Raw genomic sequence first — 20,107 nt, 5'->3', positions numbered from 1 at the left:
ACTAAGCTGTAAAGAGGCGGCTGGTTCTCTTCGGATACGAGCTGTTCTTTTACTGACACGTGCACTTGTCAATAAAGAACTTTTGATCGGACCTTGCTGGTGTTGCCTGTCTCTCTGCGGTCAGACAACGAACTTCGCTGTTGGGGTTCGAGTCCCCGACACAACCATTGTACAACATTTTGTCTAATGTACTACTGTGCTGTGGATCAGATTTTAACACTGAGTCCATCTCAGTCTGAGGCCAAAAAGGATCTGGGATAGTAGGGAGAGAGCGTGCTTGGTGCTTCTGGGGGAAAACACCAATTCACATTCTCTAGTGATTCCTGTGGCTGAACCAGGAGAGATTTTGATGGACTATGGAGCCCCATGTCCAGTCCTCCCTGTCAAGAAAGATAATTGGCCCAGAATAAGGTCATAAACACTTGAGTAGATAAGGATAGGGGATGAATGCACCCCTCCCTCCTTACCAGAATAGCATTTAACACCATTCACTGAAAGGAATGCAAACAAGTAGGTGGGTATGACATGTAACATCTTCTAAGATCTGTGTGGAAGCTGCTTTGTGTGTCAGCCAAAAGCACATACAATATGGACATAATTTCCTTTCTCTAGCACTGAAAACCCATTGAATGTACTCTCCTAGGGAACAAGAGGTATGAAATTACCTTTTGAATACATATTGACGACATACAATGGATTCAGGATGCAAATGGCGATTTTGCATTTAGCAGAACCTGCTGCTGCCAGATTGTCCCTGTATTATAAAAATATTTAAAACACATGCCAAATTTAATCTACAAACAAATATTCATATTGGGTGAAATTGATTCTTGTGCAGAGGTTAAGGCCAAGGCCTTTACAGAACATAAATTCCACTTAGTCCCTCAAAGTGTGACGTTACCTGGTGCATAGAACTTGTGTTGGCCCTCTTTCCAAGGGTGAATTTCACCCATTAAGGATAAATCTGCAGAAAACAAAACAAAAAACCCACAGGGTTGAGAGTAATACTATAAGACTCAACTTCAGCAGTCTTGGTCAATATAACATCATGTGGATTTTTAAATAGTGCTTTAGGTATGTTTTCTTCATATGATAGATACATTATTTAAATGGTTAGTTAAGGGTATCACATGTCATTGTTAATTTTAGATCTGCATTGATAAGGCCTTTTTTATTCCTGAAAATGATGTAAATTAATGATGCAAAGTAATACAGTATTTACATTAACAAAAATGTATAAAAATCTTAGTTGTGTGTCTGTACAAACTTATTGTCCCTGACCAGTTCCTGTGGCTAAAATAAGATCAATCTACTACATTTTTAGTTTGTTTTTAAGCCTTGAATTTTATTTTCCTTGCCTGACAGTCTGTCACTGATCTGGAAGGGTTTTTCTTCAAAGAGCATAAAAGCTTCCTTTTGCCAACCGTGCTGCTATGTACTTGACCTTATAAATTAAGTTCTTAACAATTTAGTTTATACTGTGTGTCTTTTTTAATATTATAATTATAGTTTTAAAACCAAACACATTTCCTTAGGAGTTATTCCAGTAGATGTTCACTGTGTAATTTTCTTTAAGGATGTGTGGTTTCTCACTGGCTCTTTGACATGGAAAAAGGATACTGTGTTGGTTTTGTCTCAAGGAATGTAAACTGTTTGTACTTGTGGCCAAAAGACCTTAGTTACAAAACAAAGGTTTTATCACCCATCCTGTTATCTGTATCCTTAACATTTCTTTACTAAATGCCTTCAGCTTGAACTGTGTGCTAATACATATATTTGGTATACATGATTTGTTTATGCCGAACTGCATTAGCCAGTCTCATGTTCCTGGAGTGCTTGAAGTAGTTTCACTAATCTGTCAGTATAGTATGTACTTTTGGATAAATATAGACATGCAGCCACTCTGCAAGTTGTAGGTCATCATCATATGCTGAAGCTAAAAATTACCCCTTTGGTTATGGAAAGCCTGATCCGATCGGGAGGCCTGCTCTAACTTCAGCACTTGCCTATTTAAAAAAACAACAACAACAACAAAAAACCTAAATGAAATGCTTGCCTTGATGTTGAAGAAAGACATATAGTGAAAGTGTGAAACAGGATCATGAAACAAGTAATTTTTTCTCAGTTTTAGTAAGAAAACAGTTTTGAGAATTGGAACTTCTCAGTTATTTTCAGGCTCATGGATATTACAGTAGCCTGTTGGAGAAGATTCAGTGTGATCAGTTTTATAAAGGAGCTTGGTAGGTATAAAAACATTGGGACTTTATGTTTTAGTGTGTCTCATTAGCCTGCATGGTGTTAGAGTCAAAATCTGGCTCTCTTAAGTTAAATAAAATAATGTATTCTTTTTCCTGTTAAAGATAATGAGAAGTCACTAACAGTGTTTTGCTAAAATTGTACCCGCTATGTTGCAAGTTTTTAACTTGCACATACTAGATTGATTTTTCTGTTGTTTTGCTTGATCTTTGAGTTTGAAGAAAAGTTTCTGTAATATAATGTACAAGAAGTACAGAGGAAATGGCATAATTTAGTTTTGTACTCCTCACTTTTCATCAGCTTACTGCATATGTATGTATTAAAACTACTGTGCTTTCTTAGAACTCTTACTATAGTAATTGTTTATCACATCAGAAAAAGCAAATTATTTACAACATGAAAAGAATTAGCAGTGATATAACATACATTTTAATGCAGTTATCCAGTTTTCAGTAATGGCATAGGGTCAGAAGGATATGTGGACGGGGCGGCTCCAGGCCCCAGCACGCCAAGCGCGTGCTTGGGGCGGCAAGCCGCAGGGGGCGCTCTGCCAGCGCCGCGAGGGCGGCAGGCAGTCTGCCCTCGGCGGCTTGCCTGCGGAGGGTCCGCTGGTCCCGCGGCTTCGGTGGACCTCCTGCAGGCGTACACTGCGGGAGGTCCGCCGAAGCCGTGGAATCAGCGGACCCTCCGCAGGCAAACTGCCGGAGGCAGCCTGCCTGCCATGCTTGGGGTGGCAAAATCCCTAGAGCTGCCCCTGTATGTGGATATTTCATTGCAATGTCTATAATATTTCTTTCTCACATTTAAAGAAAATGCTATGCTGTTATAACCTGGTCTAAGTGAAAGTGTTCTGTAGGGAAGGATTAATGTTTCTGGATACCATTGGTTGCAGGTATGATAGAATTTAAACAATAACTCAAGATACCAAGCAAAACTAGTTGCTTAATGGGGGTGATTCTCTAGCAAAATTAGACTAGAATTGCACTTGAAATGTTGGAGATATTTTTGGGATGATCTGATAAGGGTGATATCATGCACAGATTTTCAGGGGCAGGTGTTTTGTGTGTGTGTGCATGCGTGCATCTGTATGTGAAAAATAAAAACCAAAAAGACCTATGTTAAACATTAAGTTTGCAAAGTTAGCATTCAAAAGTTAGGAAATGTCAAAATTAAGGTTGCCCATGCAACCTACAATCAACCCCCTGGTGTTTATGCATTTTAATACAATCTAAAATTATGTGATCACATACTATTTTTTCCACAGGACTATACCCTATGGCGTGCATAGGATGGAGGGTGCTCACTCAATGCTAATTAAACATTTTGTTTTATTCTTGTCATTTATTGTGTTTCCCTTTGCATTATTTACTGCATACCACTCAAATCCTGTACCTAGTACAGAATTAATTTCTCATAGGATTTTCTATGATGCTGTCATCATAGTATCTTAGTAGGATAGTATGTGGTCATGTAATTAATGACTATATCATCATGCATAAGCGCAAGGGGATCACATTAAGGTTACACTGGCAACCTTAATTCTGGCATTTCCTAAATGTTGAATGCTTGGCTTTGCAACCTTTATATTCTGTTAATCTATTTTTTTGTATGTAAGACAGTTTTTCATTTGCATATATAGATCCTTCAAAACTTACTACATAGTATACAGGGTTTAAATATCTTTCAGTGTTTCTTACAAATCAGAAGCCAAAATTTTGAAAACTGGATGTTTGCATTTATTCAGCACTTATGAAAATCAGGCCTCCTTAATTTAGGAACCTAAATATATTTTTAAGATGCTAACAGACAGCCAGCTTTGAAAATTTTGACTATAGTAATTAGTAGTAAAAAGTTTTTGCTCCATTTTGTCTGTCCTTCTGCAAGTGCAAAACTTGTCCCTACAATATATTCTTAAAGTATGTTTCTACAGTGAAAAGTAACTGCGCAGATCCACTCCCTTGTGTAAACAGTACTGTCTGTTGACTGTAGTGACAAATGTAAGTTCTCATTTATTTTACTAAGATCAGCATTACAGAGCCAACACTATGGGTTCCGTTCTGGCTCACAGATCAGCAGCAGAGTTGCCAATGAAGTTCCAATTGCTGGGTCACATTTTTTTACTCTTTTACTATGCAAATATTTGACACAGTATGCCACACAGATGCAACAAAAGGCAGAAATTGCATACACTAGTTGCACAGGTATAAATTAGGATAGAATTTGAGTTGTCAAATCTTCTTAATGGTGGTGATGTTGCCTTTCAGTCCTGAGATGAATATGTGAACCTGGCAGTTAGAAAATGATCATTTTACTTGTAAACTAAACAAGTTTAATGTCAGAAATTGCCACAATAAACCTGGAACCCCAATGTTATTTTACATAATATCTTTGCAGAAAAGAGCTTTACTGAAAGTGTTTCATCCATTGCTAAAGGACTCAAGTGACAGAGGTTCTATACATATGTTGGGAGACACTTCCATCATCTAATAGATTTGATATTAAATATAAATTTTCCCTTTTTCAGTTGCATCCCATTATTCTTCATAATACCTCATAATACCATCCTAAATGATGATGGGAGAGGAATTTGTAGTTATACACTCTTTGCCAATTTTTCTCTTCTTAATACACTATGAAGTCTGTTGTTGTTTAGAATAGCTGAAGTAAATGAGGCAATCCTTTTTTAGAAACAATTTTGTATCAAAAATGTAGAAGTGCTCTATTTACGATTTGTTATATGCACAATATCACATTCCCAGCATAGCTTAATTATCATTATTATGTTTTAACAGTCAATAATCAATATAAGCTTTATGGAAAGTTCAGCTAGATGGAGAAAATAATTGGTGATAGCTGTACTAGAGCTGTATGTGATCTCATATCTTGTTAATTAAGAGGCTTATTCCCACTGCACAGCAATATGGATTGGATATTTGACACCTTTTAAGAGTAATGGCTATTCTGTCATACACAGAAGAGTAAATTTACTTCCGTCTAGCTAGCATATACATGATATCAGGGGCGGCTCTACAAATTTGGCCGCCCCAAGCAGTCATGCCCGGGAGGCGCCCCCGAGCCGCAGGAGCAGCGGACCTCCCGCGGGCATGACTGCGGAGGGTCCGCTGGTCGCGCGGCTTGGCTGGACCTCCCGCAGCTGCGGGCGGTTCGCTGGTCCGGCGGCTCTGGTTGAGCTGCCGCAGGCATGCTCCGGCAGGTCCGCCGGCCCAGCCTGCCGCCCCCCCGGGAAAGGGCCGCCCCAGGCGGGTGCTTGCCCCGCTGGGCTCTGGAGCCGGCCCTGCATGATATAATGGTCTTTTTTAAAATGTTCCCTGCAATGCAGTTTCCATCATTTTCAGTGCAAAAATGTTGGGCTTAATTCTGCAAGGTTCTGAGCACTGCCTGCCAGGTCCAGTGCATCCTCAAATGCCATTGAAATTATTGGGAGTTGAAGATGCTTAGCACCTTGTAGAAACAGGATGTTAAGCATATAAAATATCATCTATTTTTATGGTAAACTCAGATGGTTAATATTTGAAAATAACTTTAAGCAGAAGATACCAAATTTGTCCCAGAAGAGCATATGGTATAGAATGCTAAGAGCCAGATTCTAATCTTAGATGTGTGGTATCCATCACTGGGTATCTGAAAAATCTACTTCTGTATTTGCAGTTCTCATTTTTTTTCTAACCTGGTAAGATGCACACAAAAGCAATGCATGTGCTTTTTGGTGTTTTTCTCTTATGATTGTAGCAAGATTGGGAAGTGATATCAGCCTTGTACATATTATCATTTTTTAATCTCTCTGCCCCCACCTCCACAGCTGCTCAAAGGTATTCTGATGAATTGCAGCAGGTGTGGCAGGTGATCTGCTCCAAGAGCTGCTCATAATACCACTTCTTATACCAACTGGAAAGTGAACAGCAGAGGATGCAGCCAGCATCACACCACAAGATCAAACATGTCATTTTTTCCCCATAGAGGACTAAGCCTCTTCTGGCATAAGTTTGGGAATTTAAGTTTAGGGTTCTCATGCATAGAAAAACAGTATTGGCATTTGTTTTTATTTCTCTTCTGGTTTGTTATAAGAAACAGAAGCAGAGCTAAATACAATGCACATTGTCATCATGCTTATGAGGTTGATAAATAATGTTAATAAAACAAAAGTATTTTGTCCTTTCAGGTAAACTGATAAAATAATAGATGTCCAGTATCAGAGAAAATATTTGGGGCCTGACTCTTTTCGCATATGGTTTATACTGGTGAAACTCACTGGATTTACTCCTGATTTATAAATGAGAGGAAAATCAGGCACTCTATATTCTGTTTTTAACACACAAATAGTTATACTCCTGATGTCTGTGGGAGTTGAGCATTTTGAATAACAATAAAGAGAATAGTTGACAACTGAGCAAAAGTGATCTTAAATGGAAGATAAGATGATGAGAAACTGGAGCGTTATTAAGAGTGCTGAGTGATGGCAGGTCTCATCATGTAAAAGACAGTACAGAGTGGAACTGTACCCAGTCATAAGATATAAGATGTCATCTACAGTTTCTTGTGACAATCTAGATCATGTATAGACCACAGCACCTAGTATAAATTTTCACATTTTTGTTCAACAAGTGCACAACTTACTTTCAATATTTATTTTTACATAGTATGTTGGCCTGATGATCATAGAATCATAGAACTGGAAGGGACCTCGAGAGGTCATCTAGTCCAGTCCCCTGCACTCAGGGCAGGACTAAGTATTATCTAATCTGTTGCTTTGATTCACTGATAAGACACTGGAATAGTCTTAGAAAACTAATACATGCAGGTGTTGCCAAAAGTAAACATATTTCTTGTACATTTCAGCCTCTCCAGTTGGTAACGGATACATCAAACCACCAGTTCCTCCTGTTTCTGGCACACAAAGGGAAAAGGGACCTCCAGCCATGTTGCCCATCAGTGTTGACCCAGACAGTAAACCAGGCGAATATGTCCTGAAGAGCTTATTTGTTAACTTTACAACTCAGGCTGAGCGCAAAATTCGCATCATCATGGCAGAGCCCCTGGTGAGTACAAAGGAAATCCTAAAAAGTTTATTGTTAAATCAGTGTTGAGTTTATTATGCAATTTCTAGTCTGTTTCAGATTATGATATAAATTTCAATGAGGTTTCAAAATGTCAACAGTTCTCAAAAGCTAAAACATAAAAATCTATAGTACAACAGCCTGTATTTTACTTCCATGATAATAGTAGGTTTCTCTTTTAAGAATCATTTCACTTGACCTAATGTTATAATTCCTAATCTTCCAGATATGAGTAGCCATATTATGCAACTAGCCGTCTGTACCTTTAACCAGAAACCGCATTTTATTTACCTTTTTATAATCTTGAATAGGCCAGTAATAGTTTTGCAGCACATATTTTAGCTGGAATAGCATCTCTTACAAATAATTAGGGACCTAGATTTCTAAGTAATTGGGAAACTTTTGTAGTGCCTTTATAACATTTTGTTATAGAACACTTTTTAGAACATTTAGAAAATCTGATTAGACCCCATATCTTTAGGATTCTAGAGATTCCTAAAGGTACAGAATCCAGATCGTCTTGTCTCTGATGAAAAGTGACTAGCTGTGTCTTTTTATTTAGATTTAGAAGGATTTGTTGTACATAGAAATATTTCTTCCCTCTGTAATGTTGTGCAGATGGAAGACGGAGATACCTTACATAGTTTTGTCAGAGGTAAAAGACTGGGAAAGAATTTTAAGCATAGCATGGTAAAATGAAGCAAACTGTTTGGGGGAAGGAAGACGATCCAGTTTACTTTTCTTTCCAGATCTCTCCAAATAAACCAGAGAGAGTAAAATAAAGGACTCAACCATGGTACAGGTCTTGTTGGGAAGAGGGAATGGCAGAGGCAGTTTGGTACCAAACAATCTTTTCATTACCTATAGTGAACACTTTTAAACACATAAAAATACAAAATAATGTTATGAAATTGCTACACAAGACAAGAGAAGCAACAATAAGATGGATTCTGAAGTTAAAAGGAGACTGGATACTGAGAAATACCTCTATATTGAGACCATTTATGTAGCCCTTGAACACTTGACCATGTACTTTCATTTAATGTTACAGGAATAGACATAAGAATGACTATACTGTGTCAGGACAATTGTCCATCTAGTCCATCTGCCTTCTGACAGCGGCCAGTTCCAGATGCTTCAGGGGGAATGAACAGAACAGGGCAATTATTGAGTGATCCTTCCCCTCTTATCCAGTCCTAACTTCTGGCAGTCAGAGGTTTAGGGTCACCCAGAGCATGGAGTTATGTCCCTGACCATGTTGGCTAATAGCCATTGATGGACCTGTCCTCCATGAACTCCATGAACTGAGGTAATACAAGATGGAAGAAACTGGGGAAAATGGCAAAAAATATATTGGCATGCTGAGTGAGGGTTTATGCCGACTGTTTCTTGCTTGGGTTTATAATCTAGGGTAGCTGTTGGATATCCAGCTGCTTCCGAGCAGTCTGCCAAGCATACTTTTATCAATTGCACTTCATAAGAAGGTTGCCTCCTGTATTTTTTTTTTGATGGGGAAGAGATATGGACCTCATCAAGGCTGTCTGTGACTTTGTCACCTCAAAACTACATTTACTGCATTGTTTAATAGGGCTACATCCTCACACCATTTGGAAACTGCAGCTACTACAGACTGTGGCACTTTGCCTATTAAATAGGATTTCACTCAGAGTGCATTCTTTAAAGACACCATCCATGCAGGTTTTTGGCTCCTGAGGCTGTAAGCTCCCAATGTGATGTGTGCTTAGGTCATGACTGCAGTGTTAATTTGACATATGAAGTCCTAAAAGTTTTGAGTCCTATCTACTTGAGAAACTGCCTTTCTTTCTCTCTGTGATAAAGCAGCAGTTGTGATCATCTGAATATTTTGAGCTAAAGTGTCTCCTAGTTTAAATGGGAGGGGCCTTGGAGCAGGTCATTTTTGGTGTGAAGGGTCTTCTGATTCTTCTGATTTGACATTTATTTTCCCCTTTCCTGCCCTCCTAGTCCACCACAGTCCAGATGTAGTGACCTCAGTACATGCAGTGAGATTCATTTCTCTCCCCAGACTTTTCAGAGGTTTAGGATTGATTAGGGAACTAATGAATGATGTGGTGGAATTAATTCTGGGGTTGGGCAGATTTTTTGGGAGGTCTATTTTTCTACTATCATATTGATACATTTTGATTATTAATTCAGAATGTAATCTTTTTAGTGCATGTGGAGAATTCAGTAGACACAATTGAAAAAAATCTAAATAAATAAAGTAAAATTTTTAAAAACTTAAACTGGATTTAAACTGATAAGTGTACATTAAAGAGCACACTTCAATTGATGGTGGGTGAGGGGGGAAAGACTGAATAATCTAATAGTTATGTTTAATTTCTGTGGTTCAGTTTCTTCCTGCTGGGAAGTAGATTAAGATGCAAAAAAACCAAACAGCTCATTATTTGAATAAATGAGAAAGGCTGAAGACTTACAAAGTTGTTGTATGGCAACTTGCTGTTTGTCTAATATTATTTATTTCAGGTATATTGTTATTTAAGAACTTACCTTACCACTTGGAAAATTCCTGCCTTTGTGGAGAGCTATATCTTAATCCATTTGCCAGAAAGAAGCCTCAAATGGATCAAGAAAATTTCCACTCCCAATAAAAGAGACACTGGCAGTATTCACTGACACTTAATGCTCATTCCAGTTGTTTCATTGTGGTACAATGCGAGCTTCCAGCAAAACCAAAGCCCAAACTATTTCAGTCCTTAAGAAGCCACAACAAACCTTTTACTGTATTTCTGCTGCTTCTTGTACAGCAGTGGAGAGAGAAATAGAGACCAGGGCCTTTTAATATCAAATATCATTATCTAAGTTGCACCATTCCAAAAGTGTGTACATTTAGCATGCATAACACCAGCATTCAGTACCAGGAGTTCTACAGAAAGAGAGTACCGTCTTTAGGTATTACAAATACAGTAAAAACGGAATCCAGTAAATGACAAATGTTTCAGCAGTCTCTGTGGGGATGTTGGGACATCAGGCTTGCTGGGAAATGGGAAATTATAAAACCCCGGTTAAACCAGTGCTATTGAACGGAAGTGAAACATGGGCATCAAGGAAGGCTGGAGAACACCAGATTGACATTTTAGATTCTTGTTGGCTTCTTCAGCTGCTCCATATCAGCTGACAGGACAAGATAAAAAACGAGGCTGTTCTAAGCCAAACCCAGCAATCACCTCTATCAGCCCACAAACACCCCATGCCCTGACACTTGCACCCTCCACATCCCCACCCCCAACCTGAGCACCAAATGGGAGCTCCTGCACCGCCCCCGCCCCCACTTCTGGCTGCTGGCCCCTGCCAGCCGAGGACCTGGCTGCCGGTCCCACTCAGCCTGCTGCCGGCCTAGGTGAATGGAACCCCAGGCTGGCAGCGGACTGAGCGGGCCAGCAGCGTAAGATCAGCATTTTAATTTAATTTAGTTTTAAATAAAGCTTCTTAAACATTTTGAAAACCTTGTTTACTTTAACTAAATTATTGTCGTATGCATATAATATAGACAGAGAGAGACCTTCTAAAAAATATTAAAATGTATTACTGGCACGCAAAACCATTCATATCTCAAAGCAGCCCCCTCTCCCACTGTTGACACAGGTTTTGTGATGGGGACAAGGCAGCCTATGCCCTCTTTCCCCATCTATGGCATCAGTGGGTATTATCTAGTTCCCTGCATACTTCAGACAGTAGTGTTTCCATTACAGTATAAACTATTACTGCCCTAGTACGTGGTTGCAGTTCCATTGAGTTCAATGGGAGCCTCGGGTGAACATCTGAGGTTCTGGGTCAATATATCAATCCAAAATTGTACATATTTTACCAAAAAAAGGAACTACCAAATTTTGTATTTTTAACATTTGGCTTGTATGTTGTCAGTTTATTTAATTTCCTCTGTCTCGTTCATTTAGATTCTGAGCTCTTTGGGACAGGGACTGTCTCATACTCTGCATTTCTACAGAGCCTATCATAATGGGAACTCAATTCTGATTGAGCCCGCTAGGCGCCACCTTAACACAAATTATAAATAACAACAAGAACATATGCTATACCCCACCATTCACCACATAAATAATAGATGTCCCTGTTCAGTATCAAAGCATCTGTTTTGGTGCCTGTGGGACAAAGGATGTGCTCAGACACAAGGTGGAGGAATCAAGGAACATGCTAGTGCATGTAGCACGTTCTACTCAAAGATGACACCTTATGCAGCATATGCACGTTTGTGAGTCACATTAACTACACAATCCTTCCATGGTAGTTAATGTGACTCACAAACGTGCATATGCTGCATAAGGTGTCATCTCTGAGTAGAACGTGCTACAAATCTCAAAAAAAACAGGAGTACTTGTGGCACCTTAAAGACTAACAAATTTATTGTAGCATGAGCTTTCGTGAGCTAAAGCTCACTTCTTCGGATGCATAGAATCTCAGTGATCTGACAACTGGGGTCGAAGGGGCTTCTCGATATGCTGCCATCAGCAGCAAACACTGGAAGGGGACACAAAATAGTGTTTCTTTTTAGAACAGTGGCACAGTGCACTCTGCAGTGCTTCCCTTAGTTACCTCATAAAATCTGGATTGGGACAGCAGAACTCCAGCAGTAGAGGATACATGGGGCAGAGCCACTTCTCTGTCTTTCTACGCTGACCATACCAAGATTCAGCTTCAGCCAATTATGTTTTTGACTTTTTGACTACTGAAGCAGGCTTTGATCATCATTAGGACAATCTTTCTATTCAGTATGTTTTATAGACACGAAGCAAATGTAGAAATATCCATCTTTAAGACCTTAGCAAGATAGTGCAAATTAGACTTGACACCTTTTGGTTTTAGATGTTGATCTTTCTGTGTGCTTTAACTAGAAAGGATTTCATTTAGAATTGCTGGGCATCCTCTTTACCTTGTTTTGATCCGCAAAGTTTAGCAGGGTTCTTAATAAGCACATTACATTCACAAACACATGGCTAATTATTTAGTCAATTATATCTAATATAAATGGCTTTAAAATATTGAAGTGTTGTATGGCTCTAAGTCAAATGTATTTGACAGCAGAATTAATTTAAAAAATGCTTTCCAGTTTATAAAATCATATTCAGTTAAGTGTATGATAGAACTTTTCTTACTGGCAATTTTCTCTAATAATTTATTGTTTTTAAACAGTTATTGAACCTCCCCTGTAATGAACTTTAACCATATTTCCTGGAGACCATTTTTTCCAGTTGAGTGCACTGATATGTATATTTGTGATTGTTTATTTTGAAATCTCTTTCTTTGCATCGCTTCACTTCCAAAACCATAATTTGGCACTTGGTGTTCATTACCCCTTGATCATTTTTCCTGCACTGGTAGTCTTATAATTAGCTTAGAATTAGGGAGACAGGGAGGTCATTTTGCTCTTTCAAATTATAAAATGTATTATCTCAAGTAACATACAAAGAATAGGAAAAGGCATAAAAAATTAGTTTTCATCTTTATACCTGTTGATCACTTTGGGTGATAATTTATTCTGTAGTACTCCATATTTACATATCTGTTTTTATTCTCAGCATTAGAAGGCCTGTCTTCAAACTGCTTTCTACAGTATTTATGTAGTTGTAGACAGTGATGAAGTGTAATAAATTGAGGCATTGACAGAGGTTTACTAACCATTAATTTAGCTGCTTGTGAACTTCCATTTTGCTTTTCTACAGCAATCCTTCTGAAGTGAGTCTCTTCTAGGACTTCAGTTTCAAGAGCTGTGTCTTGACACTGAACTCAGAAGGGATCTGAGTCCCTTGACAACTAGGGCTACTAAAGTATCCATGCATTCTGCCAATAAAAAGCCGACAGCATACATTTATAAGGCCTTTGAAATGAAAAACTGATGGTGCTGGTGCAGCTAACTGTAATTCTGATTAAACAGTTTATTTCTTTATTTGTATTACAGTAATGCCTGGAGGCCCCAGTCAGGAATTAGGAGGAAGAAGGGCACTGTGCTAGAAGTTGTACAAACATAGTAAAAAGACAGTCTCTACCCCAAAGAGTTTACAGTCTGACTTACCTCAATATGAGACAGGAGTAGTAGACGAGCAAACTAGTGGGGGCAGGAAGAGGGAGCATGATGTAAAAATAACATGAGCATGTTTTTGTAAAGACTAGCAGTGTGCACAAAGTACTGCCTGCCTGTTGTCTGGGTATACCGCAAGAAGGACAGGTGACTTATTATGGGTTTTAATCGGGCTGCAACTTCATTATATAGATGTCTGGGACTAGCCGGCAGATAAAGTGTTCAGTGCAGGCAAATCCGTGCTTATTCAAATCAATTCTCCGGGGCTTCCACCAGCCCCCCTTTGTTTAATTCATGCTTATTCAAATCAATTCTCCGGGGCTTCCACCAGCCCCACCTTGTTTCTATCCAGGTCCCCCAGCCGAGCCATGGCTTGGACCTTACCATCCACCACCCTCATAAGAGGGTTAAGGAGGGCTATGAGAACGGGGTGGGGGTTGGCTCCCAGCCGTACCAATCATAGGAGTCCCCAATCTCCTCCCTTCTGTTCCATTATCCAGTACCTCCTTTTAAGTCCTTTACCAGGCCATTTGTCTGGTCACTGGCTGCCCTCACTGTGGAGTACATGCTCTGAACATCCGCCACAAGGAGGCGCCAGCAATTTGCTTGGCTGCCTCCCCCGCAACCCCGCCGGGTTTCCAGACATCTCCAAATGGCCTGTTGCCTAGCAGCCCTACTGGGGAAAAAGAATCCATTGTCCCATGTGTGATCCTCAAGGGGCACCAGCAGCTGCATTGTCCTTGACCCAGTACTGCAACAACCGCCCTCCATAAGCGACCCATTTTCTGGATCCTGGAATTGACAAGACTCCTTAAAAGAAAAGAAAAGAAACAACTTGTAAGCTGGAGCTAAAAATCTCCATTCCGCCGACCACATCACATTCCAAAGTTCCAGAGAGCCAGAGGCATCTGCTCAGGTTCACTGCTAGCCCCTGGTGCAAGCTTACAAAATCTATCAAACTGGAAATGAGACAAGGCGTCTGCTATGCCGTCCTCCATGCCCAGCACAAACTTTGAAGAAAAACAGATGTTGAAGGTTAAGCATTGTTGAACAAACTCCCTTGCCAACTTCATAACCCTGTGCGATCTGCAAGTTTGGCAATTGATAACCTGTACCACTGCCAGGTTGTCGCACCAGAAGCACAACTTTTTATTACCCAGCTCCGATCCCCAAATCACCACCGCAACTAAAATGGGGAAAAATTCAAGAAGGTCATGTCACGCACAACCCCATTTTATGTCCAGGCGGCGGGCCATTTTTGTGCACACCATTTGCCTTGATAAAACACCCCAAAACCTGCACCTCCTGCCACATCTGAGTGGATTTTTAACCCCCTTTGTAATAACCATTCCTCCCTCCACAATGATACCCCATTAAATCGACTCAGAAAACTTTCCCACACCACCAAGTTTTCCTTTATCTCTCTAGTGACTGGTATGTAATGGTGTGGCCTGCCTATGCCAGCCGTTGCCGCTGCCATCCGGGCCCAAAATGCCTGTCCCCGGGCAACAACCTTGCAAGCAAAGTTCAGGTGCCCTGAAATAGATTGCAGTTCTTGCAGCCTGAGTTTTTTAGCCCCCAGTGCTCTCTGGAGCAACCCCATTAGCTCCTGAAGCTTATCCTGAGGGAGCCAAGATACGCCTTCCCTGGTGTCCAGCTCAATGCCCACGTAGATCAATGTAGTGGAAGGGCCTTCTGTTTTCTCCTCTGCTAGAGGTACCTCCAACTCTTTAGCCAGGGCCTGAAATGTTTCCAACAGGTGAACACACTCATTTGACCCAGCTCACCCTGCGAACAAAATCATCCAAGTAATGCACCACTTGGTTTAGTCCCACTGTCCGCATCACTGCCCACTGCAACATTGTACTGAATTTCTCAAAAGCTGCACAGGATACTGAACAGCCCATGGGCATAGCCTTTTCATTAACAAAGCCACCTTGTGGGTATGACAGGTGATGAATAAATCAATATGTCCCTGGGGTCTTCTTGGGGACTGTCATAGGTTTATTCCCCACTTTGAACTTTAGCGTTCACAAGATGGGGACCTGCATGGACTCCTCTAAACTAAAATTCTAGTTTAGATCTGGTTCTTGCTGCCACCAGTCAAGTTTTAAGTGTCTGACACACTCCCTGTTCCCCCAAAACTCTCCCTGGGGAACACAGATTCAAACTTGAATCTCAACACAAAGGGAAACAACCCATTTCCCCCCTCCCCTCTCCTAGTGCTTATGAGAGATACCTGGATTCAAATTCCTTGAATCAAAACAAAGAGGGATTCACTTCCCCCCCCCTTTCCCCTGAAAATCCAAACAAGGAAGAAATCAATCAAGTTCTAAAAAGAAAAGATTTTATTAAAAAGAAAGAAAGAAAGTACACTATCTCTGTAATACCATGATGGAAAAATACAGGGTCTAACTTATAAACCTGGAGAGGCTCTCCCCCCGCCTCCTTTCTCAGAATAATCAAAGTAACAGCAAACAGAAATAAAGATATTTCTTCAGCAAACACACAATTGCAAATGTAGAAATCAAATTATAAGACTAGTCCACCTTTTTAATACTCACTAGACTGAATAGAAGAAAATACTTCAGGAAACTTGGAGAACTTGAAGAATATGTCTGGCCTCTCTTAGATCCAAAAAGAGAACGAACTCAAAACAAAGAACACAGACAAAGGCTTCCCTCCACAGAGATTTGAAATTATCTTGTCCCTTGATTGGTCCTCTGGTCAGGTGTTCATCAGGTTACTGAGCTTGTTAACCCTTTACAGGTAAAAGAGACCTTAACCCTATCTGTTTATGACAGGGACCAACCCCAGGGGGGAAACTCTCAAATGTGCTATAGGCAATTGATTAAATGGCCCAGCTATCCTGCCCTCCTTTAATTCTTGTGCAGTCTTTTTTGAACAATATGTCCCATCCCAGTTACTGATTTAAAATTTTTTGACATCTAATGAATTCTATTTCCCACAAAAGGGATCCAAAATCCTGCTGTAAACCCCTCCCACAAATGTGCCCCATCTGCCCTGTAAAGATAATCCCATAGGAGAACCCGTAACACATCCGGCCTAACTGGCGTTGGAGTCCGTGCCCATTGCGCCACCCCCCACTTGTCCCCCTCCCCAGCTTGTGCTCTGTGTCCCAGACCCTGTTCCATCCCTGCAGTTGACCCTTGCGCCACCCCCATTCCTGTTTCCTCCCAGTGATCTTCCCTTTCCACTCTGGCAAGAATGGGCTAAATTGGTCCTAAAACATGTCTCGCAAACATGCCTGTACTTATAGGGGTTGTGAAAACAACCACCATCATTAAATGCCCAGCAAATACTATTACGTGCCTGGGGCCCCTCCCAAGCTTGTTGCGGTATGAACAAACCACTGTCTGTGTGAACTCCTGGCGCTCTTGGTGTCATCCACTCCAACCATAGTGTGTGATGAGGTATGTCACACCTTATCCCAGTTTGCATTGCTGCTCTTAATCGAAACTGCTGATCACAATTAAACCAGGGCATGCCCCCAAACATATTGTGTGCCCGCCTAATTATATCCACATACTTAACCAAGGCAGGGCTCCTCTCTGGGTAGGCCTGTACTATAACACCTGCATAAATGAGGAAGGCAGCCTCCCAATTTTCCCATGTTTTAGGCACCCTTGGTCTCTTGGGCAGCTCGCTGTTTTGCTTGCCTTGCCCATGTTTACTGTCTGGCAACACCTCCCTGTGCAATAGGGATAATATATCCACATATCAGAGGGGTAGCCGTGTTAGTCTGGATCTGTAAAAGCAGCAAAGAATCCTGTGGCACCTTATAGACTAACAGACGTTTTGGAGCATGAATACCCACTTCGTCCCACGAAAGCTCATGCTCCAAAACGTCTGTTAGTCTATAAGGTGCCACAGGATTCTTTGCTGCTAAATCCACATATTCGCCTCTGAGGATTTATATTGAGTAGGTGAACTCCCATCAGGTCAGCCACCCTGGCATAACCATACTCAGGACTGCATGGAGGGAGTTCCGCAAAGCCCTGCTCCCCCATAGATCCCCTGGGAGTCTCTACTCTGTCCCATGAGGTTACATGCCCTGATGGTCGATGAGTCCCCATGTGCCCAGGGAGTTTGTTCCCAACACGGGCTTCGCTACCTTTGCCGGGGGCCTGCCCCTGTCCTGCTGCCCAAACTTGAGCCCATGCTGGGCCTAGGGGCGGCTCTAGTTTTTTTGCTGCCCCAAGCATGGCAGGCAGGCTGCCTTCAGCGGCGCTCCTGCGGGAGGTCCCCGGTCCTGCAGATTCGGCGGCGTGCCTGCAGGAGGGTCCCCGGTCCTGTGGATTCGGTGGCGTGCCTGCAGGAGGTCTGCCGGTCCCGCGGCTTTGGCGTACCTGCCGCCGAATCCGCGGGACCGGCAGACCTCCCACAGGCGCGTCGCCAAAGGCAGCCTGACTGCCACCCTCGCAGGGATCAGCAGGGCACCCCCCGTGGCTTGCCGCCCCAGGCACGCGCTTGGAGCGCTGGTGCCTGGAGCCGCCGCTGGCTGGGCCTACCCTGTCACTCTGTGCAGACCCCTCACACCTACCTGCCTGAAGCTGCTGTAATAAATACAAATTAGCTTGCAGCAGCTGTGTAATACCATCGGTGCCCTTACTGAAGGTGCCACCCCTAGGTGGGTCTGCCCAGGCTTCTGGACCTCCCACTCCTGGGCCCAAAGTATTTACTACCCCGATAGGCTCACTCCTGTCCCCCTCAGGTGAACTCACTGAGTGCCTGGTTGAGCACCATCCTGTATCTTGCTGTGGCCCCTGCAACTGCCACCCCTTGCCAGGCTGGAAGGCCGGATATCACCTCTGCCATCCATGTCCCCATACTCTGTGTGGTTCAGATCACACTCACCCCTGTGATCAGAATTACTGCCATACCTTGTGTTCAGTGGAAGAGAACTTCCTGGTTCTAGGTGACCGTGTGCCCTTTGGAAGCGCTGTAATGCTGTGGAGAAAACCTCAGAAACCACTTCGCTGACCATTTGCTGCACAGCTCTGCTGACTACCCCATTAATCCACTCAGCCTGCCCACCTGCATGTGTGAACGCTTCCCCTTGGTCATTTCCCTCCCTCAGTTCATGAGGCTGCCCTGGGTTATGCCTTGGGTTATTAAACACATCACCCTGGGCATTAGCAGCCCCCGTACTTCTGAGCACTCTCGTCCCTGCTGCAATACTGTCTCCCTTGGATCTCCTTCCAGCCCTTGGCTCCGTTGGGACTGCCCTGTGCTGCAGCTGCTGCCTGCTTGTTCCCTTTCCAGAAAAGGTACAGGCACCTGAGCAGCAAATTGCTCTCTGGTACATGAAACAGTTATATTCCCTTGCCTCCCCTTCCCTCCCCTTCCCTCTTCCAATGCCCCTTGATTGTTTTGGATGCTGAGAGCCTGAAGCCACGCTGTCTCCTGACTACAGTAGAGGCTGAGCTTTACTTGTTAACTCACCCCCCCCCCCCATGTGTCCTACTTGCAATTTTTCTCTGCCTGCCCTTCCCTGCCTCCGGGGACGGGGGAAACAGCCCCCTGTTTTCCTGAGCTCACCCTCCTCTGTGCCCCTGGAGCCATGCTGCTTAAAAAATCCTGATTTCTGCTTCCCTAGAGACATGCTGGCTTCCGTGCCCCACCCAGGTTTCATACCTTTATGCACATTGTGTGTGTGTGTGTGTGTGTGTGTGTGTGTGTGTGTGTGTGTGTGTGCTGCAAAGCTGACCACTGAGCACCTTTTTACAGCAGTTTTTGACCACCACCACCCCCCACACATAAAAGCAGAGCTGTCCTTGTTTGGCTAAGCCCCGGACAAAATCTGCCCCACTTTAGTTGTGGCGAAGTCATTATCAGGCTGTCAGTGTTCTATAGGCATCACAGCAGAAATGAGTTAAGGAGATATTTGAAAGAAGATAAGATAGCAGGTTTTTGAGGGTAGAAGCTCTGTTGTTTGGGCGTGTTTTGTGCAGATTAGAACAATATCACGTGTATTTTACATTCAGCCACTATGCAATCTTTTCTCTTTTGTAAAGGTAAAATACCAACAGATCGAATGAAACATCACCGCTTTGTACTCACATATAATGGCACATTATAACAATTTAAGTTTTTTACATTTAAGTCGTCATAAATGGCTTGAAAACATAAGAGCCTGGAGTCCCCTATTTATTCACAGAGTAGGCACATTGCACAGGCCACAACTATTATCGAATATATATTATTCTGTAAACAGTCTTTATACCTTGCCTCTACTCCAGCTATCAGTTCAGTGTATGGGAGCTCAAAGGAAGAAATCAAGGTAACATTGTTTGAGTGAAGTGACACTTAATGGAACCTTGTAAAGTGTATTTTTGCCCTTTATCTAAAAATTTAATCAATGAAAAATATAAATGTTTTCCTTGGAAGCATATTCTTTAAAATGCTACAGATATGCTATATTTCTTCCACCATGAGTCTATAGCCATCTGTGCTCACACGGCATGATTCAAGAATGTATTTCTTAATTGTGATTATTATTAGGAGTGTCAATTAATCACAGTTAACTCAAGCGATTAACGCAAAACAAAGTCACAATTAATCACAGTTTTAATTGTACTTTTAAACAATAATACAAGAATACAAATGGAAATTTATTATAAATATTTTTGGATGTTTTTCTACATTTTCAAATATATGATTTCAATTACAACACAAAATA

At 41.8% G+C, this 20,107-nt stretch overlaps 1 protein-coding gene across 1 annotated transcript in view; it reads left to right on the top strand.

Moving 5' to 3' along the window:
- The window catches only part of FRY (FRY microtubule binding protein), a 398,333-nt gene that overhangs the window by 138,106 nt on the left and 240,120 nt on the right, over positions 1 to 20,107 (top strand). Inside the window, exon 6 of the mRNA XM_045016361.1 lies at positions 7,114 to 7,313. Within this exon, the coding sequence (XP_044872296.1) occupies positions 7,114 to 7,313 (200 nt within the window). The remainder of the gene's footprint in view (positions 1 to 7,113; positions 7,314 to 20,107) is intronic.

This window comes from Mauremys mutica, chromosome 1 (assembly GCF_020497125.1).
Source record: "Mauremys mutica isolate MM-2020 ecotype Southern chromosome 1, ASM2049712v1, whole genome shotgun sequence".
NCBI classification, from domain to species: Eukaryota; Metazoa; Chordata; order Testudines; family Geoemydidae; genus Mauremys; species Mauremys mutica.
This window is presented reverse-complemented; position numbering and strand designations above follow the sequence as displayed.